General features: G+C 42.2%; 1 protein-coding gene across 1 annotated transcript in view; it reads right to left on the bottom strand.

Annotated features, from left to right (window-relative positions):
- The window catches only part of LOC307088801 (receptor activity-modifying protein 3), a 20,708-nt gene extending 14 nt beyond the window's left edge, over positions 1 to 20,694 (bottom strand). Inside the window, exons 1-4 of the mRNA XM_079754800.1 lie at positions 20,437 to 20,694; positions 7,327 to 7,356; positions 6,848 to 7,010; positions 1 to 1,606 (exon numbers count right to left, since the gene is read on the bottom strand). The exon at positions 1 to 1,606 is cut by the window's left edge and continues 14 nt beyond it. Of these exons, the coding sequence (XP_079610926.1) occupies positions 1,351 to 1,606; positions 6,848 to 7,010; positions 7,327 to 7,356; positions 20,437 to 20,524 (537 nt within the window). The 5' untranslated portion in view covers positions 20,525 to 20,694 and the 3' untranslated portion in view covers positions 1 to 1,350. The remainder of the gene's footprint in view (positions 1,607 to 6,847; positions 7,011 to 7,326; positions 7,357 to 20,436) is intronic.
- Positions 20,695 to 21,085: the final 391 nt, after the last annotated feature.

The following is a 21,085-nucleotide window of genomic DNA, read 5'->3' as shown; positions in this document are numbered from 1 at the left end:
TTTAAGTAGTCGTCTTTCAATTGTACAAACGGCACATTCATGTACATATTTTATAGCAATTTACGGAATTGTATAGAAATGAATGAATGTGGTGTAAGGATTTTTCCGAGAAAGGATAGCATGCACTTGTATCCAATTTAAGTTTTTTGGGAATTGGCAAAAGTGTGTTTCATTTATTTGCATTTTTTACAAGTTCCGAGGTTGGTGTCAATACACATTTTTCTAATTTTCATGAGGTCAATGATTTGTTTAATAGACTGAAGATTTAATCAGCTCTTTTTTGTGCTCAGTCGCACATTCCAATGACAGTGGTTGGACAGGGGATCACATGTGAATAAGTAGTATGAATAATAATAATAATATTAATAATAATAATAATTCTTGACAATAACTTTCTTTGTAAATGACTTGAATGCTATAAGAAACCTTGTAACATTGAACCATTGTAATTATCAGTGCTGCAGGATGCAGGTTCCCTTGCAAATGATGAAAATAGCAGTTCCAATCATAGTGAACAGGATTTTACAGAATATATTATGCACTGGACAGGAGAGATACAGTAGAATGCGCTCATAAAGAAGAAGATAAAGTTGAAGGTAACTGTACATGTAGTAAGAGATTCGATTTAAACCCTTCTTTCTCTGCAGATTTGATCCTTTTGTCAATAAGTATCACCTTGGGCAAAGAAAAAGGTTTTATTTCAAGTGTCAGATGAGTTGTGCTGGTTATTCATGTCCTGCCTGCAACAGTTATCCCCATGGAGGTGTCCAATTATCCAGAAATATCTCGATGTGACCTTTGCCTACTTTCAGTCTCTTTGGATTACAGATACATGTAAAATCCTTTTAACAGGATGAATCCACTTGCAAACTCGCAATGATAAGTTAAAAGCACAACACTAGAAAATGAATGAACCCTCTGGAAAAATAATGCGCTACTAGGATTGCAGTCATGAAGATCAAGACCTCCGTTTTTCTTATGTTTAATTCCTCTTTGGTCGACCTTCCAGAAGGGTCACAAATAATGTTGTGATTAATGAGTGCATGAGCTGGCATCCACCCTCGTCCGTGCCTTGTCTCTGATGCCTAATCATCCAGTCTCTTATCGGGAAAGCGTTCAGAGGGGCATCACTGGCGCTTCAGTTCACTACAGAGACTCACCAGAGTCAAATGTGCTCCTATTTGAGTCCACTAAAAAAATGAAACCCATTTCCCGGTCCAGTCGGGAGGCTGCGTGGTGTGTGCTTGTGGACTGAGCAAGAGGCATGGAGACCCGACCTGGCCTTTGGACCTTCCCCTCCATCCCCTCCCATCCATCCAACCCTAAGGCCCACTCCCCAGCCCCCTCGGGCTAGCCCAGCAGGTCGCTGCGTTTGCTGCACCAGACCACCAGGGCGACCATGGCCAGCGTGAGGAAGACGGGAACCAGGATGAGCGCCAGCAGCTTCTCTTCGGGCGGGTCCAGCCACACCACCCGGTCGTTGCTGCAGTTGGAGAAGAAGTGCTTGTGGATGCGGATGATGTAGCCCTCCACCAAGGGGTTGGGCCAGTAGCAGTAGATGCGCTGAGCCCCCTTCTCCGTGCATTGGGTGAACTCGTGGTACTGCCTGGGGCGGCGGGGGGGGGGGGGGACACAGTGGGAGAGATGGGTTAGTATAGGTGATGCATCACGATTTCAGTGAAAGAAAAAAGGTTTTTTTCTGAGGTTATTCAGAATTTTTGTTTGCTGTTTTTAGCTCTCTAGGTTTAATGGTTTTATTTCAAAAAATATGTTTCGCACATTCCTCGTCCCTCCCTTACAACTTATTTTACAACGTTTTTGTGTTTATTTATTTTTGGAGTGCAGCCTCAAAATCATTCCCTGTTTTTTTAATAAATACCAAAGTCAATAATCAAACCAAAAATCGTTAGCGTATCTGATAGTGTTGGCATTTGACCCGGCCTTGGGCCATTCTTATATGCCTGCTATGGATTTGTGCATTAGCCTGCCAGGGTGACGGATACTGAAACGCTTGCTCAGACAAAAAAGACTTCAGTGGTCTATTGATCTGTATCAGCCAAAATAAATAAATAACAGAGTACACAAGCATGTGTGTGTGTTAGTGTGTGTGTGTGTGTGTGTGTGTGTGTTTGTGTGTGTGTGGCTGTGTGTGTGTGTGTGTGTGTGTTTGTTTGTCAGTGTGTGTGTGTGTGTCCTTTGTTTGTGCAATCATTTCCGGCTTAATGCCCCTGTTGCGCTGCTTGTCTAAAATGACAATCAGCTAACAGCATGTCGTTAATATTGTCCTCGGCTCAGTTCCTAGATTCTCTCCTAATCCAACTCAACTCAACCTCACTCCTTTTTTAAACACGTAGTTACACGATCGTATAGTAACGTATGATATCGGATCATATATTAAATGAACAGTAACTTCATAAAACAAATACAATCCAAGAAATATTGTGGAAACAAAAAGCATCCACTGCACACACACACATACACACACACACACACACACACTTAAATATTACTAACCCTACTAGTAACACTTTCAATATCATCCTTGACCTTTTCCAGGTCATTTCGTTCAGTCTGTCTAAATCTCCCTCCCTACCTCCCTCCCTCACTCATTCACCCACCCACTCACTCCCTTCTCCAGTACAGTAACATCGGTTAAGTGTTTAATTGTATTTACACTGTTGAGAAACTAAGGGAACAAAGGGCACCTTAACCTGCATCTGGATGTGGTTAAAGCTCTTAATGTATGTGCGTCTCTGGGTCACTGTCCACTAAAGAGCATCAATATTTATGTGTTAGACATTGACCTCAGTCCCGATGCTGTTTTCAAAGGGACCTTTGTTTAAAGGTTGTTTTAATCAAATAAAGGCCCATTGGCTGGGATATACTATATATAAGTGTATCTATAGGGGTCTATATAGATACATAGACCCCAAATGGCCGTAACATGCAGTCCCAAAGAGAGTAGAGTTCTGTTGAGATTGCATGGTTCCATCTAATGGAAACTAAAGAACATCAACAATCTTGAATTTTGGACGATTTTTTACCTCTTCAGCCTCACTTTTGCTCAAACTCACTTGGAACTTTTTCAGCGCAGCCATCAAACATATTTGAAGACATCTCAAGAAACCCATCCACCCATATCTTAATCTAAAGCAAGAATTTATTTACTTTGACTTTTTTTTTATTTTAAGAATGAGAGCCATCCAAAATTCTCATTTGCACCAACAATGATGGCTATCTTTCAAGAAAATGTTCTGTTGCTTCGGATTTCAATGAAAAAGTATTGAAATTAAATGATTAAAAAGTATATATAAAGTTGTTGGTTGTAAGTTGTAGGTATATATCTTTGAATGCTTTTGTGTGTAAAAACCAAACGCAAAATTGTGTCTGGATGAAATGAATTGTGTTTGGTGAATTGGGAAACTGGGCAAAACTCCCAGGTAATCATGCCATTTGGGTTGATTGAATTCTGGCTCCATTTGCTTAATGTCCCCACTAATCGCTCTTGGCCTGCCTGCAGCGCAACGCAAGACAGTATGTCTCCATGGCTTGAAAACATACATTGTCACAATGATTGAGATGGAGAGAGAGAGCTAGACAAGAGACATTGAGACAGAGAGAGAGAGAGACAGATTGACAGACAGGGGGAGCCAGCGAGAGAGGCACTGGAGAATAAGAAATGAGGGTACATAACGGTGTCTACAGAGATGTTCTCTAGTGTTGATCAACATAGAGGCTCTCTGGGAAATAACAGACTGTGGAAGCTATTTTCCCGATGGAATACAAGGCAGCAAACTGGTCTTTTTAAAATCATTATTAACATAATTTTGCATCCTAAACAAAAGTGTATCATCAGTTGGAATGGATGGTGGGAATTGTATGCCTACACACGTGTGCACAACAGAGGCACTCACAATACCAGACACACAGATACACATACAGACACAATTCATGATTGCATACAAATGCGGGCCAAAAGCTAATTATTGGCACACAGAAATATGATGTGTGCCCGTATGTAAGGAATAGGAATAGCAGTAAAATGTGGAATGTTTCATTAATCAAGCATCTAAAATGTAAAATAAGTTTTATCCGATCAACCCCAAACCATCTTCCATGTTCATCTGCCAATAGCCCCAATCTTAAAATGATAATTGGCTATTTGGTGGCCATTAGCATCTTCTGGTATAGACTGTAATGACTTTAAAAGCACATCTGCTGCTGAGCCACGGTCGAGGGGCTTTCCGGACAGACAGAGATTTCCAGCGAATAAGACCACTTAACATTATTTATTCTAAAGTAGCCTCATCGTCTGCTCTCAAACCTCATCTGTGACCCATCTTAGCTGAGACCCTATTGAGATTGCCAGAGGCTGGGATGCATAAAAATGTGTGAATGTGTATCAGGAAACCTCATTTAAAAACACCTACTCACTGCACTTCATTGTTCATAACAATTGACCCAACCAGTCAAAGCTCACGCAAATATCGGGATCATTCACTCTATCTCTCTCTCCCTCTCTCGCTTTAAAAAAAAAAAGTTGTCCTCACATACCTCATGCTAGCAACATTTTCCTCTCTCTCTCTCTCTCTCGCTCTCTCTCTCTCTCTCTCTCTCTATCTCTCTCTCTCTCTCTCTCTCTCTCTATCTATCTCTCTCCCTCCTTTGCTCTGTCCTCTGCCCATCACCAAGCAGACTCCCCAGTGACTTGCCCACGCAAAATGTGCACACATCTCCCCATCTGCTGATATACACCGCAGCGTTGGGTAATTCAGATATCAAAACACTTACAAATGGAGGCACGAACCAGTCTGAGGAAGTCACTCTGAATTTGGGCAGAAGGAGGAAGTTCTGTCACTCTCATTTTCTCTTTCACTCTCATGATGTTTTTTAATTAGGAAATACATTTGGTTTTATGTATCTAAATCCATATTGTTGGGCTGTTTTGTCGAATAGTGTTGAGCAGCCTGAGTTAATTATTCTTCGGGAGTGACTCGAACAACGTTACCAAATATTGACTACTACTTCTCAGTGAGACATAAGACAGCATGTAATTGAAGATCATTTTAACTGAAACTAATGCAAATCTGTCCCTGCTTAATTCATATTCATTCCAATCCTTAGGATCCATAGGGAATACCCAGATAGAGAGTGATTCGAGTTCCTAACATATGTATATTATTATATATTATAAAGTCTAAGCATGCAATAAAGGATCAGGGTACAGAACACCCGGATATCATGTCAACGTTGTCAGATTGCAACAAACAGACACACATCTTTCGCACTCGGACATCCGCATACTCCATCTATAACAAGATCGCACTTACAAGGACAGTGTGCTCAAGCACAAGCAAACAAAGTCCTCGCTCTGCACAGCACTGACTCAAACAACAGTCATCCATGAAATATCTAGTGTTTCCTCCTATTTACATTGGATGCCTTTTGCAGTGAGAACACCGTTCCTCTCTTTGTGGTTCTCAAAGAGAGGAACGGACATCTAAACGGTTCAGGGTTTACCATATTTTTACCCCCTACAAATAAATAAGGCTGAAATTGAGACACTCATGTAACTTCTTCTTTCTAAACAAGCAACCACGGCACCTACCCCCCCCCCCCCCCCACCCCCGTTTGGTGTTGTTTTGGTTCGGTATGTTTTTGCGGTTATGTTTTTTCATCAATCTTATCTCAACTACCATCAACTACTTGTCCGCCTCCCCTTTCTCTGCTGCCGAGCAACTCTGACTCAACAGAATTAAGAGAAAAGGAGAAGAGAGGCTGACAGGGGGAAGCGAGAATATAGATGAATAAAGACAGAGACAGAGAGCGAGAGAAAGAGTCAGAAAAGAAGGCGGGAAAGAATAGAAAGGTAGAGAGAGAGAGAGAGAGAGAGAGAGAGAGAGAGAGAGGAAGAGCAGCAGAGTGATTTGGAATCATCGCTGCAAATTTGAATTTGGGAGAGAGAGATTGAGAGAGCATAAAGACAGTGGATGAATTGCTTTGGTGTAACTTTACACCGATTCTTATTGAACTCTGTGCTTCCTGAACATGAAAAAGGAACTCGTGGCCTCCTGTTTTGCTCCCAGGACAGAGATATAAGGGAGACAGAGAGAGAGGGTTTCTGACAGCATCCCCGCCGTTGATCTCAGGAACAAATCTTCCGTTCGTGCTAATGTTGCACAGTGGCGCCTGTCAGTCCCTTAGAGTGGTACAAATTAAAATCTGTGGATTAGAGGGAAGATAATGCTGAATATAGAAAACCATGGTGCTGTCAGGTGGCACAGCATCCCCATAACTCATCACAAGTGCTGAGAGCAGGTGTGAGGTTGTTTTTTGTGTTCTTTTAAATAATAACTTAAAAAATTTCCATGCTGCCATCAATTGTGCTGAACACTGTGTCCTGCCCACCAAATGGCAGAGCAGAGTGTATTAGTCAGCTTAGTAAACCGAGGGTTTTCTTTAATCTCTTCCTTCTAAGAGGAAGCTCTTTGAGACTGAAACTTTGCTTGAGGCAAGGCAACGCAAGGCAACTTTATTTATATACCACTTTCCATACACGAGGCAGACTCAAAGCGCTTCACATACAAACATCGTCATACAATAAAATGAAATAATAAAATAAGATTAAAATAAAATAAGAGGCTTAAGATTTAGCAGAAAGCTAAAGAAAACATACAATAAGTTGAAGTAATAAAATAAAGGCAAAGCAAAAAATGAAAAAAATAATTAAGATTTAGCAGAAGGCTAAATCAAACATAAAAGGTTAAGGGACAGGGTTCACAAAAACAAGCAGACCGGCCCGCGTAGCCCACAGTGCATGTCCCCAGTGCACTTCACCACCACATACCTGATAAAGTGTGTGAGGTTGCAGAGGTTCTTGGGAGCGATGTGCCCCATGTCCTGTTTGAAGCGCTCCCCACAGATCTCCGTCTGACTCAGCAGATGGGACTCGTTGCAGAGTGCCATTTTGGGCGGGGGGGGGGTGGGCACCAGATTGAATGTATCCCCCTCTGGAGAGACCGCAGGGGGAAGAGAGAGAGAGAGAGAGAGAGATTATATCATGAGACTGCTTGACGGATGGATGCACAGGTATGTCTCTTAGTTAACGGAGTGTGTAGTCCGGTGGAAACGGGTAAATGGATGAAAGGTGAACGGATGGATGGATTTGATTAATGATGAACGCATGTAGTATGGATGGATGAATGTTTGGATTAATGGGTGGATGGAAGTGCTGGAAAGTGGCGGTAGGTAATCCTGATGGAGATGGACAGGCAGTCATGTGGCTTCATGCAGCATGTGATGGCTCAAAGGGAAACAGATTCTCACTTGTTAAGGCCCCCGTTATCCAGGCGTTTACTGTAAAGAGAACATAACAGGTGTTATAAGCCTGTGCTAATTAATAGATGAACAGCCTTATCCTGAACAGAGAAACAGCCTCTATCCTTATGAAACATTGAGCAATCATGAATCGCAGATATCATTGGTCAGCTGCATGGGTGCAGCTATATAGACTGAATGAGGAGAGCATGGTGGTAAGGTAATAGAAGGATACAGCAGTACATTTTTTACCTCTGGGCTCTCTCTTTATTTTCTTTGGTGTACTCATAAAAGGAATTAAGTGTTTGGTCTCTGGGAATGAAACGTCTGCTGACAGCAACAGCAGAAAATTGCTCATCACCTGCGAACAGGCATGATGATGTACTGACACACACACACACTCAAACAACACACACACACACTCAAACAACACACACACACTCAAACACAAAAACACATACACAAACAACACAAACAACACACATTTCCTTTAGTTCTGTTCTCGCAAGATGTCCCTGAAGTCTGTCTCTGACCTCTGGCAATTCATGCACTGTATGACATCAGGGCCCTTGACAGCTTCTCAGAGTTACCCCAGTGGAGAGTGTTACAAAATACCCATGCCAAAATGTTGGCGAACCAGGACGTCTTAAATGCATTTTGAAAGATTCCCATTTCCTTCAAAAGAAGGGAACTTATTCAAATCATGGCCCTGGGGCCAGATGCCAAGTCAGCTCAGCTAAATTGAGCACCATCCTGTTTTGAGGATATAGGGATTGTGGAGCAGGGTCCGTAGATGACGGCAGGTTGCGATAGGAGAGTGGCTGCTGATATTCCCCAAGGTCAACCATCTCCAAGTTCACTTTTTGTAAATTAAAATAGATTTAAGAAATTTACAAATTGTGGCTTCATGGCAATTAAGAAATGTGCTGGCTGAGTAGAGCATTTGGGTCAGAGGATTTTCAATAGGATTTTGTTTTCCCATGGTGACTGAAAAGGAATCTACCTGTCCAACTAACGCAACATAGAACTCCAAAAACAAACCCTTGTGCTGAATCACATTCCTGTCGTTAGCTAGTAGAAACCGTCACGATACCAGCCATGCGACCCAATACAATATATGATACAACATGATACAGCATCTGAAGAAGATTAGAATTGAATGAGGAATTATCTGGCGGATGTATAATAATCTGTTTTTCAGGCATTCGTGCAAACAACCAAACAACCCCAGGGCAATTAGTCAGATGATAACCTGATGACTCTAAGATTAAGTGATAATCTTTCGATATCTAACACATGTGCCATTTAATTGAGTATCTGAATATTGTATCGGTGTTAGCAAGGAAATAGCCTGATTGCTGACACTCTTTGGTGTTCCTCGATCATGTGTGCTGCCCTGTCTTTATAGCTCATCGTGTGCAATGTGTTGCCTACATTTATGACAGAATTCAGCCTGAGGGTTATTAAGTAATATTTCTTTCCAGAGATTATTTATTCTTCCGCTAGGACCTAAAGCCACTGCCTTAATTCCATGTGAACATTGAGGCAGCAACATCAGTTCATACTATTTGCCAGCCAGGACTTCGAGATAAACAACCCATCAATCATGCCGCACAGTTTAGCCGTGGGTCTCAAGACAAGCTAAAAGCAAGTAGAAAACATGGGAATGAGCTTAACGTGTATAGATATTAGTTTTGCGGTCGCTATATCAACAACATATCAGATGATATTATTTCATTATTTCTGAAAATAAAAAAGGGACATATCTATGTTTGAGCTATTCTTTTCATGGTCATTGTAGTGCTGCAGTAAAATATCAAGCATTTAAGTTTATGATTGGTCACGCCTGTTTATCGTATAAAATCGATAGATAAACCCTCGTTAAATGTCTTAACTGAACATGAAAGTAAGCAAGTTTATCTTACAATTTACGAGACCAGATTCGAGGATGACTGCAATCAATCCGTACAATCTATATGCAAAACCTTGCTGGAAAATGTGCAGGCAAGTCAGGCAAATTAATAGATGGTTTGATAATGAGTGAGTGAGTGAGTAATTTAATATCTGCCAAGTTTCAATCTCTTGTTTATTAGTTCTGACAGCCAACCAGACTACCCCACATTTCTCCTGGCCGCATGAATATATAGTGAATGTAAATGTGTGTGTCACCGTGCATGCCAGTGTTGCAGCTCCTCCACCTGACCTCCAGCACCACCCTTCCATTATCTCTAACACCACCATCCAACCTCCATCATCTCCAACACCGTCACCCAATGTCCACGTCCACCACCATCAAACCTTCCCCCCACCATAATCACCACTACTAACACCCTCCTATCTAAGACTACTACCCATCATCCACCACCACCATTTCCAACACCACCACCCAACTTGCACCACTACAATCACACCTTTACCTACCACAATCTTACATCTACCATCACCATCCTCCTCTCTACCACCATATACCCACTACCATCATCTTCAATAGATAAACTCAAACAACTCCAACCCCACGTTTACCACCACCATATCTCCACCTGCACCATCATCAGTACCGCTCACTGTAGAACCCCCAAGAACAGTATAAGCGGTTGTGTCAGCTTCGATATTGTTTTCATTCGTCCTTCATGAACGCACTGCTTTGTTCATGAATAAATGCATGAAAAGCTGTCTTCGGTGCCCACCCACATGATTGATGTAAATCCAACTTATATCCCTCTCTCCTCCTCCTGCTAATACTACAACATGCTCTCTTATTTTACTGTGGCTCACATGAAGTGTGATGACTTCTTTGATACAATCGCCTGCGCGGGCTTGAAACTACTCTAAGTCCCACACAATGAGGCTGGCAATGACTCTCCTGGATCAAGGAGCCGATTGGCTGAGCCCCTGGCGGTCCCGGATCTAGTCCTCGCTGGGTGTTTCATTAATCTTCATCGAAAGGCGGAAGTATAGGAGGCGGGCGGGGTAGTCGATGTATCAGCATGTATGTTGATGTTTTTCTGTTAAACCCATACAGGGATTACCATGTTTCAGTTTTTTGCGTGATATAGGTGCCATGGGATTAAGTTGGGTAGGTAGGGAGGGAGGGGTGGAGGATGAGAGATGTAGAGTGTGTTTCGGTAGCTGTCTTAAACGATAAATATGATCCAAAGATGGATTTTCATGTATTGAGCCAAAATGTCTTCCACCTATCTTTTGGTATTTTTGAGCAACATGTCAACCCCTGCCTGCTCCTAGATATCTTAATAACCTGAGAGTAACTTAAAAAACCAAACAAAAACGTCTGTGTCCTTTTTCTGCGTTATAGAACACATGAAATAAAGAATTCTAAATCCATTCAAATCTTGTTTGAACATATGCTCTATAACATGCTATTCCCACCTTCTAAGCATATTATAGAGCACCGGTGAATCGTTTCTTATACGTTTAAGCTCTGTTGTGACATTGTTGGTGAGATGAAAACAGTTGAGGCCCCGTGGATGATGAAAGGGGCCTAAGATCCCTCTTCAAACTGTCCTAGTTACATCATGTTTTCATCATGTTTCCTTCGACAGCCTCCAACTGATTTGGTATTCCCCCTACCGTGTTTCCGGTTGACAAATCTGAGGCTGTTTTAGCTGACTACCGACACAAGTGAGTTGGAATGGAACCTGTGGATTAGCATGAAGAAAACCTAGAAATAATGGCCACGTGAATGGGCTCATTGTGATGCTTAGCACTACACTGCTTAGAAGACACAGTGAGGGAGTGGGGCGGGAGGGAGTGTGTTTTGGATCGAGTGCTGGTGTGTGACGGCAATGGGGGTGTGGTTTTATGTGTTTTAATGTGTTCACATCGATAGACCATGAAATCTTTCTCTGAGGTGAATGGAAAGTGCTTAGAAGCTGAGGATTATTCTTTACCCGAAGCTTAACAGCAGGAGGGCCAAGTGGAGATATACTTTAAATGAGTTAAAATCAGGTCAGTCTTTTTATTGAATAATACCCAAGAGGGATCATGCATTCTAGCAGGTATTCATGAGGTGAACTGCCACACGGCCCTGAGTTTTTCCCAATTGCAAAGTAGGAACAGTCTCCAATATTTCTTCTAATGTTAGAATAAAATCTCCATTAGTTTCGAGGCCTCTGCTGACTGCTCGCTTGTATTCAACACTTCATAAAATGCTGCAAAAACCTTATTTATGCCATTACTAACCAATCCAACCAGCGACATCTTTAACAGAGGAGATATTCTGGGAATCAGTGTTTTCTCTTTACCAAGTTAGCCAAATACTTGCAACGTTTGTTACCAAATTCATATAGCCTTTGCTTCGCAAATCATAGAGTCTTCTTCGCCTTTTGAGTGAGTGAGAATTAGGTGTTGTTATTCTGGCTCGAGTGGCTTGTTGATTAGACTCAGTTGGGTTCTGGTTATACTTATATACATTTCATATTCAGATTCTAACTTCTGTTGTTTTTCTTGACACTCAGTTTTAAATGAAGCAACACAATATGGATCATTTAACAGATGTGTATTAAATCGCAATCTCTTAGAGTGCTGTGGGGCCTCCCCTTGGAACATTTAAGTCAACAGGAGCATGATCCGATATTTGTAATACTCCCAATATGACAAATGAGAAAACATTGTACCTCATTGTTTTCGGGGAAACAGAAGGTCTATTCTAGAGCTTCTCTATGAATCGCTGAGAAAAATGGGATTGCTTTGTCGTTAGAAAGTAATGTTTGCCAGAGATCTTCACATAGAGTGATTGTTGTTGACGCCCGTTCAGTGGGATTGTTTCTTTCGCCAGGTCATTTGTCTACGTGAGGGTGTGATATGCAATCGAAGTCCCTGCCAGCAATTGACAGAGCCAACTCTGTCAATTGCCTTTGACTCTGAAAAGGCCTTTGTTATAAGATCAGAGGGTTGACCCAGTGGTGCATAGAGATTCAATATTGAAAAATTGTCACAAAACAAACTACTGCTACTCTCAAAATTGAAATTCTTTGCCCGTCTGGCTGCCTCAAGCACTCGAGCACAGTCGCTGTAGTTGTGAGCCTCACAATCATTATCGAGAGCCCTATCTATGGAATAGTCTGCCCCCTGTAATCAAATGTCAATTATGGCATCCATTGGACTCCTGACCATCCCTGGAAGGAGGGATCCCCCACTCTGCGTTCCATCTCAAGATTTCTTCCTTGCTAATTAAGGGGGGGTTTTCTTGCCCACTGAGGGGCTAGGGTTAGGGGGTGTCAAAAATATATGGCCTGTTAAGCCCTTTGAGACTGTACCTGTGATCAAGGGATATCCAAAATGAATTAGGTTGAATGACTTAATGAATGAATTTAATGCTTACGACTCTCCCCTCTCCTCGGGAAGCCCAGATACTCGATGCACACTCTCCAGCTTGATTTTACCGGCCTTTGTGGTCATCGTGAGAACTTTGGGAATCCATGCCTCCATGAAATTAATGGCCGAGGCGACCTCTGAGGATTCTGGCAAGTGTCTCATCTGAGATTTTTGCATCTTCATCTGCCCTCCTGGTCATCCAGACGCTCCTGCAGCAAAGCAGTAGCTTCTTCCAGATAGGAAAATACGTATCTCTGTCTCAGCATTTGTGTCCTCAAAGGATGAAAAACGCTGTCCCGCTTCGTCAATGCGCTTGGTTGTGTCCTGCAGTTCATTTGAAATCTCTCCTATTGTAGGAAGGGGATCAAATTCCCCCTTATTGTGGACATGGCCTTCATCATTGCCAGGCTTAATTCAATCTCTATAGTCTCTGTCATGCCATCTATTGCTCTGTCTGCAGTGCTATCTGAGGTGTTCTTCTTTTCCTGGTTCATGTTAGTAGTTTTAGACTAAGCCCTTTTTGTGCTGGCTGAGTGCTTTACATTCCAGTAATTTAGAAGGCACTTTTGTGCAAGTTGATTTCTGTGAAGCTGGTAGTAAGAATTAGAAAATTCTACCTAATTTTCTGCCTTAATAATTTCAAGTAAGTTTCGTGTTCTCTGAAGTTTCTGCCTTTCGCTCCCTTTGTTGACATCCTGAGGACGAACAACTAGTATTTGACCTTGAGGTATACAAGGTCAAATACTAGATGTCTAGTTTGTTGTCTCCCTACAGGCGATACAAATCACCACTTGACAGATACAACAAGCTTCAAGAATGAACACTACAGGCTTGGAGTTGGACATGATAATTATAGGCTGTTAATAAAACATCAAAGAGAGAGGGAGAGAGACGGAGAGAGAGAGAGGTAGATCGACTGAGAAAAGTGACAGTCGAGTCGGAAACTCATAAAACCGGAGCAAAACCGGTAGACGGAGCAGGATGCGGCTTCTCTCACAGTCCACAAAGATATTCTTAACACCAACAAGTATTAATGTGCAAGCACATTAAATACTTGGGTGGGGCTGGAGATTGATGGAGAGAAAGGCAGAGAGAGAGAGAGAGAGTGAAAGGCAAGAGAGAGAGAGAGAGGGTAATTTAAAATGTCCATTTATTTTATAGTTGTGTCAGCTTTTCTGTAAGCATATGCATTTCATTGTGTGTACATTCCAGTGAAGCATGTTGCTGTCCCTTTTGGCAGGTATCTATTCAATACGCTGCATAGGCAAACATGTCTGAATGGTTTGAATGAAGGAAAGCAGTATATGGATCTTGAGCAGTGAGCTGATTGCACGTCTAGGGATGCAGAGGTATTCCATTCAGGTTTCTGTGTGTGTGTGCATGCGAGTGGATGTGAGCCTTTTTGTCCTTATCCTGTCATGCGTGTCGATGCCTGTATACATTTGTTTGTGTGGGTGTTTGTGTGAGACGTGATATTTGCGTTGTCACACGATTTTCAATGTAGGCCGTTGGTTACAGATAAAGAATCTCAGTGGGATTAGGAAACACGAAACTGCCAGGAAAGCCAGCGGCCTTTTCATTGAAAAGAAAAATGGCACTTCATCTCAATTAAGGAACATAATCAACCGAAAACAAACCAGCGAGAGTTTCTAACTGTGATCACCTACGCAGACAATATTCGGCATCACCGATCCTAGTCAAATAGCATTGTGCTGTTTATTTTTTCATTTCCAAACTAAAAGTCCTTTGTACAATTGAATACATTGTGCACTTTCATTAGTGACAGCAGAACAAATATTGAACCGAAATAAACAAACAAAATAAAAACAATAAAGCAAAATTATCACAATGGTGAACACTTTTTGACTAAATCAAAATCAGAAAATACGATCTCTGCAAGTAAGCGTTTCCACATTACTAGAACACAAATGTCAATCTAGGAGGGGGGCGGGTGTGGGTAGAGTACAGGCTATGCTTTTATGGTCCTTCCTCAACAGCTGAACAACTTATTTGAATTCAGAGCTGGCAAAGATGTCGCTGTTACCATGAGAACATCGCCTACACCACTGTGAAGATGGAATGGCTGCTTCCATTATGTGTGGTTTTTGGAGTGCTGTGAAAACTTATAGACTTTCTCTTTCCATCTGGATGAATAGCCCTTGTCCCTCCCTCCCTCCCTCCCAACTTCTCGCTATCACAGTCAATATATTAACTGGCTCTGAGTACAACCAGGGCCTGTTTTTTTTCTTTTGTTTTTTGCAAAAGAAACAGGACATCACACCTGCTACATGCTGCTAGTTGCTGGTTGCTCTGCAGCTTCAGTTGTCGCAAGTTGTAGGAAGGCGAATACAGATGGAGAGACTGATAAAAGTGGCGGGATGACTAAACCACATGTAAGATACAGGATCAGTGTAGCGCAGCTAGTCATTAACACACACACACACACACACACACACACACACACACACACACACAATACCACACGCTAAATTACCAAACACGATAACAGAAATGAGCGATAAGCTCAAACTGGGTTTAAGCGACGACTCTATAAACGCACTACATCACCATACCGAATCAGCTGTGATAACTCATGACACCTCCTTACGTTTGTACTCTCTCTAGCTGAAGCAAAGGAGCCTGTCCGTCTTAATGAACTTAAGTTCTCCCTGTGCATTGCGGCGTAGCCAGGACAGTATGTCCTTCCCCGGGTTGAATAGCTATGTAAGCTACTGGCACGTTCAAGCATCTACCTCATTCCTGCCATGTGTAGGAAGGAATCCTCTCAGTCATGTTCTACACCTGACCTTATGAAGGCAGTTCTATGTTGACAGCATATTGTTTGGAGTGTTTGTTCTATTGCGTTTTCATTTTTTTTTTTTTAAATGCCATATCATTTCCATAACAGTGTCCTCACCTGCTCTCTACTCTGTATTTAAAGGGCCTTATATTACCACAAGGTGTATAGCCATAACCTGTCATGATGGCTTGTAATGGAGGTATAATACTAGACTTTTAAAACCGAAAGGAGAACATTGAACTTCACGAGCCCACGCTGTTGTTCATGACGCCTCCAGAAACGTCCATTCAGTTTCGTTCAATCTCAATCGCCCACCATTTTTGTTATTCTTCTGTTGCGCTTCCTACACCCACTCCACTTCAGCTCCATCACGTTCCCCGGCTGTCTCACTCTTGTCACGCTTCTCAATACCCAAGATGACACATCCAGAAAAGGAAACATTGATTCTTCTGCTGCTCCCGCCTTGTTGTTGTTGCCACAAGAGCCCTGATCCACCGGAGCGTACAGCGGTGACCCCCTCTTGCGTGAGGGGAATTGAAGAAGTGATGTGATTTGTGTTTGGGAAAAACCCATTTTGTTAGTCTTCCGGGAAACTGAGCAGATACCACAGTGACCCAACTTGACTTTACTATTGGTATTCAGTGTCTACTGCCCGCTAAGTCATCAATAATAACATCCACGGTTCCTGGAGCCTATATGCTGTGCTAAGGATTAACACTCAGGGTTTCCCACAGCTGTCTTTAGGCGAAACGCAAAGCCTCCGCAAGATGACTGACTGACCAAGCTAAAAGCTAATTAACTTTTCACAATATGAAGACGACGCGTCTTCATATTGCATATTCCATATCATATTTCACGTCCGTTCATGATAGCATCTGCATTAAATTTGACAGACTTCAGTTTGTTCAGATCATTAGCATAATCTATGAGCCATCATTACAGTTTAATTGTTATAAAAGGCATAGTCATCCATCAGGTATTAATTAATTAGAGAACGATTTTAATGAAGATGGTAGACTAGTTAAAGGAGAAGGATTCCGTCCTTATCGTTGGCCACCAAATTGCCCATGAGCAATGATCCCCCTAGGACTAATTCCGGGTCACAGTTATCACATGCACAGACTTATTTTGGCATAAGGGAAGGTGCAAAAAGGAAATTAGCCTCAAAGAGGTTTAAAAAAAATCGCTCTTGGATCATTTTCAAACAGTTTGACTGACTATCGACCCAAAACAGCTTTAGTGAAAATTTCCATTCACAGCGTTATAAGTAGGAACTGTTAAGGAATACAAGTGACCAAGAGAGTTAATGACCAAGCAACTCTTGCCACCACTGACTCATTAGACGGATCAACTGAGTCTCTCAGAGTTCCTATCTCCCATCGAGCAGCACTGAGTAACTCAGAGTTCAGCACTTACTGATGAGCGCGAAATATCTGCGTGGAGGCTCCCTCAGAGGGAATAAATATTTAACAGGAGGTCATTGAAAAATTAATAACACTCTTAAAAACATTCACAATTCGCACCAGTTGATGGGATATGGAAGTAGGCCATGACTATTATTTATGCCCCGCATTGAGGTTCTGACACACTGTAAAAACATAATAACTTGCCGTTCACCTTGCTTTCAACTTGTTCTCATGGTAAAATATTATTCGGCTGTCTTTTGTATGAGGCTACCTTCGTAATGGAAGTGAACGAGAAGCTTTGCAGACATTTTAAAAGCAACTTCCTATTTGGCCTTGAAACTTTTGTGCTTTAACGAATGGCAGCAGGGTACAAAATCTGGGACATTGCGTAAACATAAGGATGTTAAAGCAGTGCGTAACAACATAATTTCACAAGTACACCCTTGAGCAGTAATAGAGCATTTGTGCATCTCCACAATATCAATGAGCGCAGTCTCAAAGCAGAGTGGATTATACAAATGTTTTTTACAACTGTTTATTCTATAGCATTGTGAATAAGATTGCTATGTGTGTACAATGACATTTAAACGGAATGGGTATAGCTGGGTATAGCAACTGAAAGAGACTCGAAAAAAAACAGCTTGAAAAGCATACAGAGTGTCAATGAGTCCATCTCTTAGCAGAGATCCAACAATGCTTGTTTTTCTTTTATAAGAACAACATTCTGTTCACTAGCAACAGGACTGACAAAACCCCGTAGGCGCTTCCCCTTGTTCTCTGGAGCACATGCACAGCTTTTATTACTCCTCCATCCTAGAAAGCAGATGCCTCACAGTTAAAGGCAATCTTTTCGTATTGTTATTACTATTTCTATGTCACAGATGCGCTTGCAAAAAAAACTCTGGCTTGGTTTCCTGCGCTGCGATCATTCCGGTCTCTTTTAAAGAAATCAAATCCTTATCTCGGCAGCAGTGTGGACGTGGGGAATGTGTTTGTTTTTTCTACCCGCCTGTACTCCGTCTGATCTCTGGCTTCTTCCCTCCAGATGGAGATCTCTATGGGGGAGGAAGAAAAAAATGACCTGTCTAGTCTAGACAAGGTCTAGCGCGGGATGCAACTAAGGCCTTACAGTAGGACAATATTGCTCCCTACCCGTCCTGCTTAAGACGACACCAAGGAATCACATGACCAAACCCTTTCACACACAACCCAACACACAGATTAGCAGCCGGGTCTATAATAAAAACCATCCGTTGAATTATAACGCTTTTAACCAAAGTGTGTGTGTGGGGGCGAGGGCATGTCATACATCATCTATGACCAGGGTGCAGCACCTACTAAGGTGATGCAAAGCATCCAAAAGTTGCCACACCACTCACCACAACTCCTCCTGCACTCGCACCGAGGCAGCACAGGTTTGACCCTTAAAATGGATTGCACAAGAAAACCAAGTGTAAGCTAATTTCCTCGGTGAAGGAAGTAAACAGAACAGATCGCATTGGCTACAGCTGTTCTGTGAATGGCAAGGATCCAAGAGGAAGACGAGGCCAGCGAGCTTTGGCCAGAAGAAACAGCCCTAATCTCGGCATTTCCACAAAGCTTGACACGTATCTTTATTTAGCTGCGGCCTCAGTCCTTGAACACCAGTGTGTTTTAGGTTTTATTATTGAAAAAGGATGACCTTTCTCTCGCCTCGCCCTCCACCAACCCATCTAAATGCTAAACCGCCCACTGGATGAAACACAGCTATTTCTGTGATCCACGGCAGCCAAAACGGCAATGGGTCACCATGGCAGGGTTCCAAGGCAAAAGCGAAGTGGGACAGTTACTTTGAAATCCATCTCTGGGTTCAATACCATTTTGTGGACCACTGAAGATATGGAGCCGGAGGTTAGTCTGTTGTGAATCAGATGGAGGAGGTCGAGGCTGAGGAAGGCACAGACACTATAATGGGGTGGAAGTGCGACCCAATCCTAACCAGGCAGTACCAGCCCTGAATGTTATCACTAAGACTCAGTCATCCATGGCTGATTCGTTACATACGGCAGCCCCTCTCTGCAACAACACTGATATATGTAAATCATATGTGTTGTGGTGGTCTGGCTTGGTCCGTCGGGGCGGGCCTCTGTGTCTTTCCCTTGTTCTGTGTCTTTAAGCAGGTAGGCAGGTTGGAGGGTGGGGCTGGAGACTAGCCATTAGAATGATCCAGGGCTATGTGTGCCGGATCCTTCTAACGGCTCTCCAGGCCCGTTCCTCAGTCCTAATAGCCTTAAAAGGCTCACAAGTCCCTTAGAGACAAGGGAGAAGCCCTCAGGGCTTCTCCCTCGTCTCTTAAGCCCCAGGGCTTTTCTCTTACCGGCAACTACTTCCTTCTTTCGGTGGTTTGCTTTTTGCCTCTGGTTTTTCCACCTCAGAACACCCACCTCACCTACTTTCCTTTTCACGCACACACCTACATGACAGACTTACTGACTTTCTCCAATTGAATGGAAGCTACGATACATTCGTCCCTTCCATTAAACTACGCAAACTCTACAAGCCAAGAGTTTGTTTCGTTAAATGCTTTTTTATAACAAATTCTTCGTAATTTTTCCCTTATAGTGTGTGTGCCTCCATTTTTGTTGAGGGCCCTTAGCCAGGTCTTAACTCTGTCGATCATACCATCTGACAATATCAGTATCAAATGTGAATTGTAACTGCTTGTGTATAGACCTAGTCACTTTGTAAATGTAGAACCATATTGTAATGGGTTCATAACTGCTTTTATTCTGCCCTCTCAGTATGTGTTGGTTAAGGGGGTTTGAAAAAAGGTTCTAGATCAGCTCCCCAATGTATCGTTCATATATTGTTGATACATACCCCTACCAGCACCTTAGTGACAACCTGTAATCTCTGTGGATTCCTCAAAGCGTCTCCTAATTGACTAAATAGTAAATGGCAAACTGCTGTACAATTCATTCCCACGTAACCTAATTATGATAGTGGTAGAGTATAATAAGGACATTGTATTAATATGGTAGACATTTACATATATTCCAAAATTATACTTTCACCATTCTGGGCAGGTCTTTCTTGCCTTGTTCTTTTTTTTTTTTTTTTCATCCATTCCTACTAATTGTCACGCATTGTTTTTAAAGACACATTATAGCAAAGAGGTCCCCCACCTTGGGGGTCAGAACTCCGTTCTCACATTAGTTCAAGTGAGATTGCTATATTTGATGATACATTTATTTTAATGGGCCCTGATATACCAATTGACCAATGATTTAGCCAACTACTTGAATACGATGATGATATTACGGGGCAGATGTTGATGGGTAAAAAACAATGTGTGTGTGGAAGCAGGTTCAAAAATAAATGTCAGAAGGACATTTTCGCACTGAAAAATTAGGTCAAAGAAGAAAGAAAGCAGGGAACCCGTATTAGCCGTTGGTCACGGATGCATCGATGGCTTTGTATACGCCTATGTGCCACAGTTATCGATACCGTATACAACGCTACTACACTTAAAGCCATCACAAGGTAAGCAATGAATGACAGGTGCGAGAAGGTAGCCTCATGAAGAATAATCACACTCACCCAAAATCCCAAGTGCAAAAAGTTTGAGCAAAGCTAACGCATTAGTATCCATCACGTTAGAGAAATTCCGTCCCAGAAGTCGGACCATCAATATAACATCCGTGAACCCGTTAAAATATTTTTGTGGCGAACCATAATTACTGTTCCGAATGAAGGACAAAAAAATCCGTCGCCCTTTTGCTTTCTTTAGATGTTGTTCGCCGAAATACAATATAAATGCATCGATTGCCTCGCACCTCCCTTATTGCTCCCTGGTTCTCTCATGTGTTCAAACTGATCTGGTGCCCGCTAACTACACTCGCCACAAAACACTGCCCCTCGCATCCTCTTGAAAGGAGGAGGGAGGAGGAAAATAGGGAGACCGGACCAGAAGACACCATGGAGACCAATTAGGCTTTAAATTAAAGCGCTGACGGATGTTTTTCTTTTTTCTTTTGCATGGATTGTCTTTTAAGATTGTATTTACAGGTTATTATTTAGCCAGGTTTCCGATTGCCCTTCAGATATTGAAGGGCAATCAGATATCCTATATTGAGGATTTTGTATTATTTGAGTTGTTCTATACTTATAGGCCTATTGGGAAAATAATATGGTAGATTTATTAAATTTGACGTGTATGTGTTATTGAATTTTTTTCTTTAGGAGATTT

This window comes from Pollachius pollachius (genome assembly GCF_949987615.1).
Source record: "Pollachius pollachius genome assembly, chromosome: 17".
Classification (NCBI taxonomy): domain Eukaryota; kingdom Metazoa; phylum Chordata; class Actinopteri; order Gadiformes; family Gadidae; genus Pollachius; species Pollachius pollachius.
Note: the sequence above shows the minus strand (reverse complement) of the source record. Positions and strands in the feature narration are given on the sequence as shown.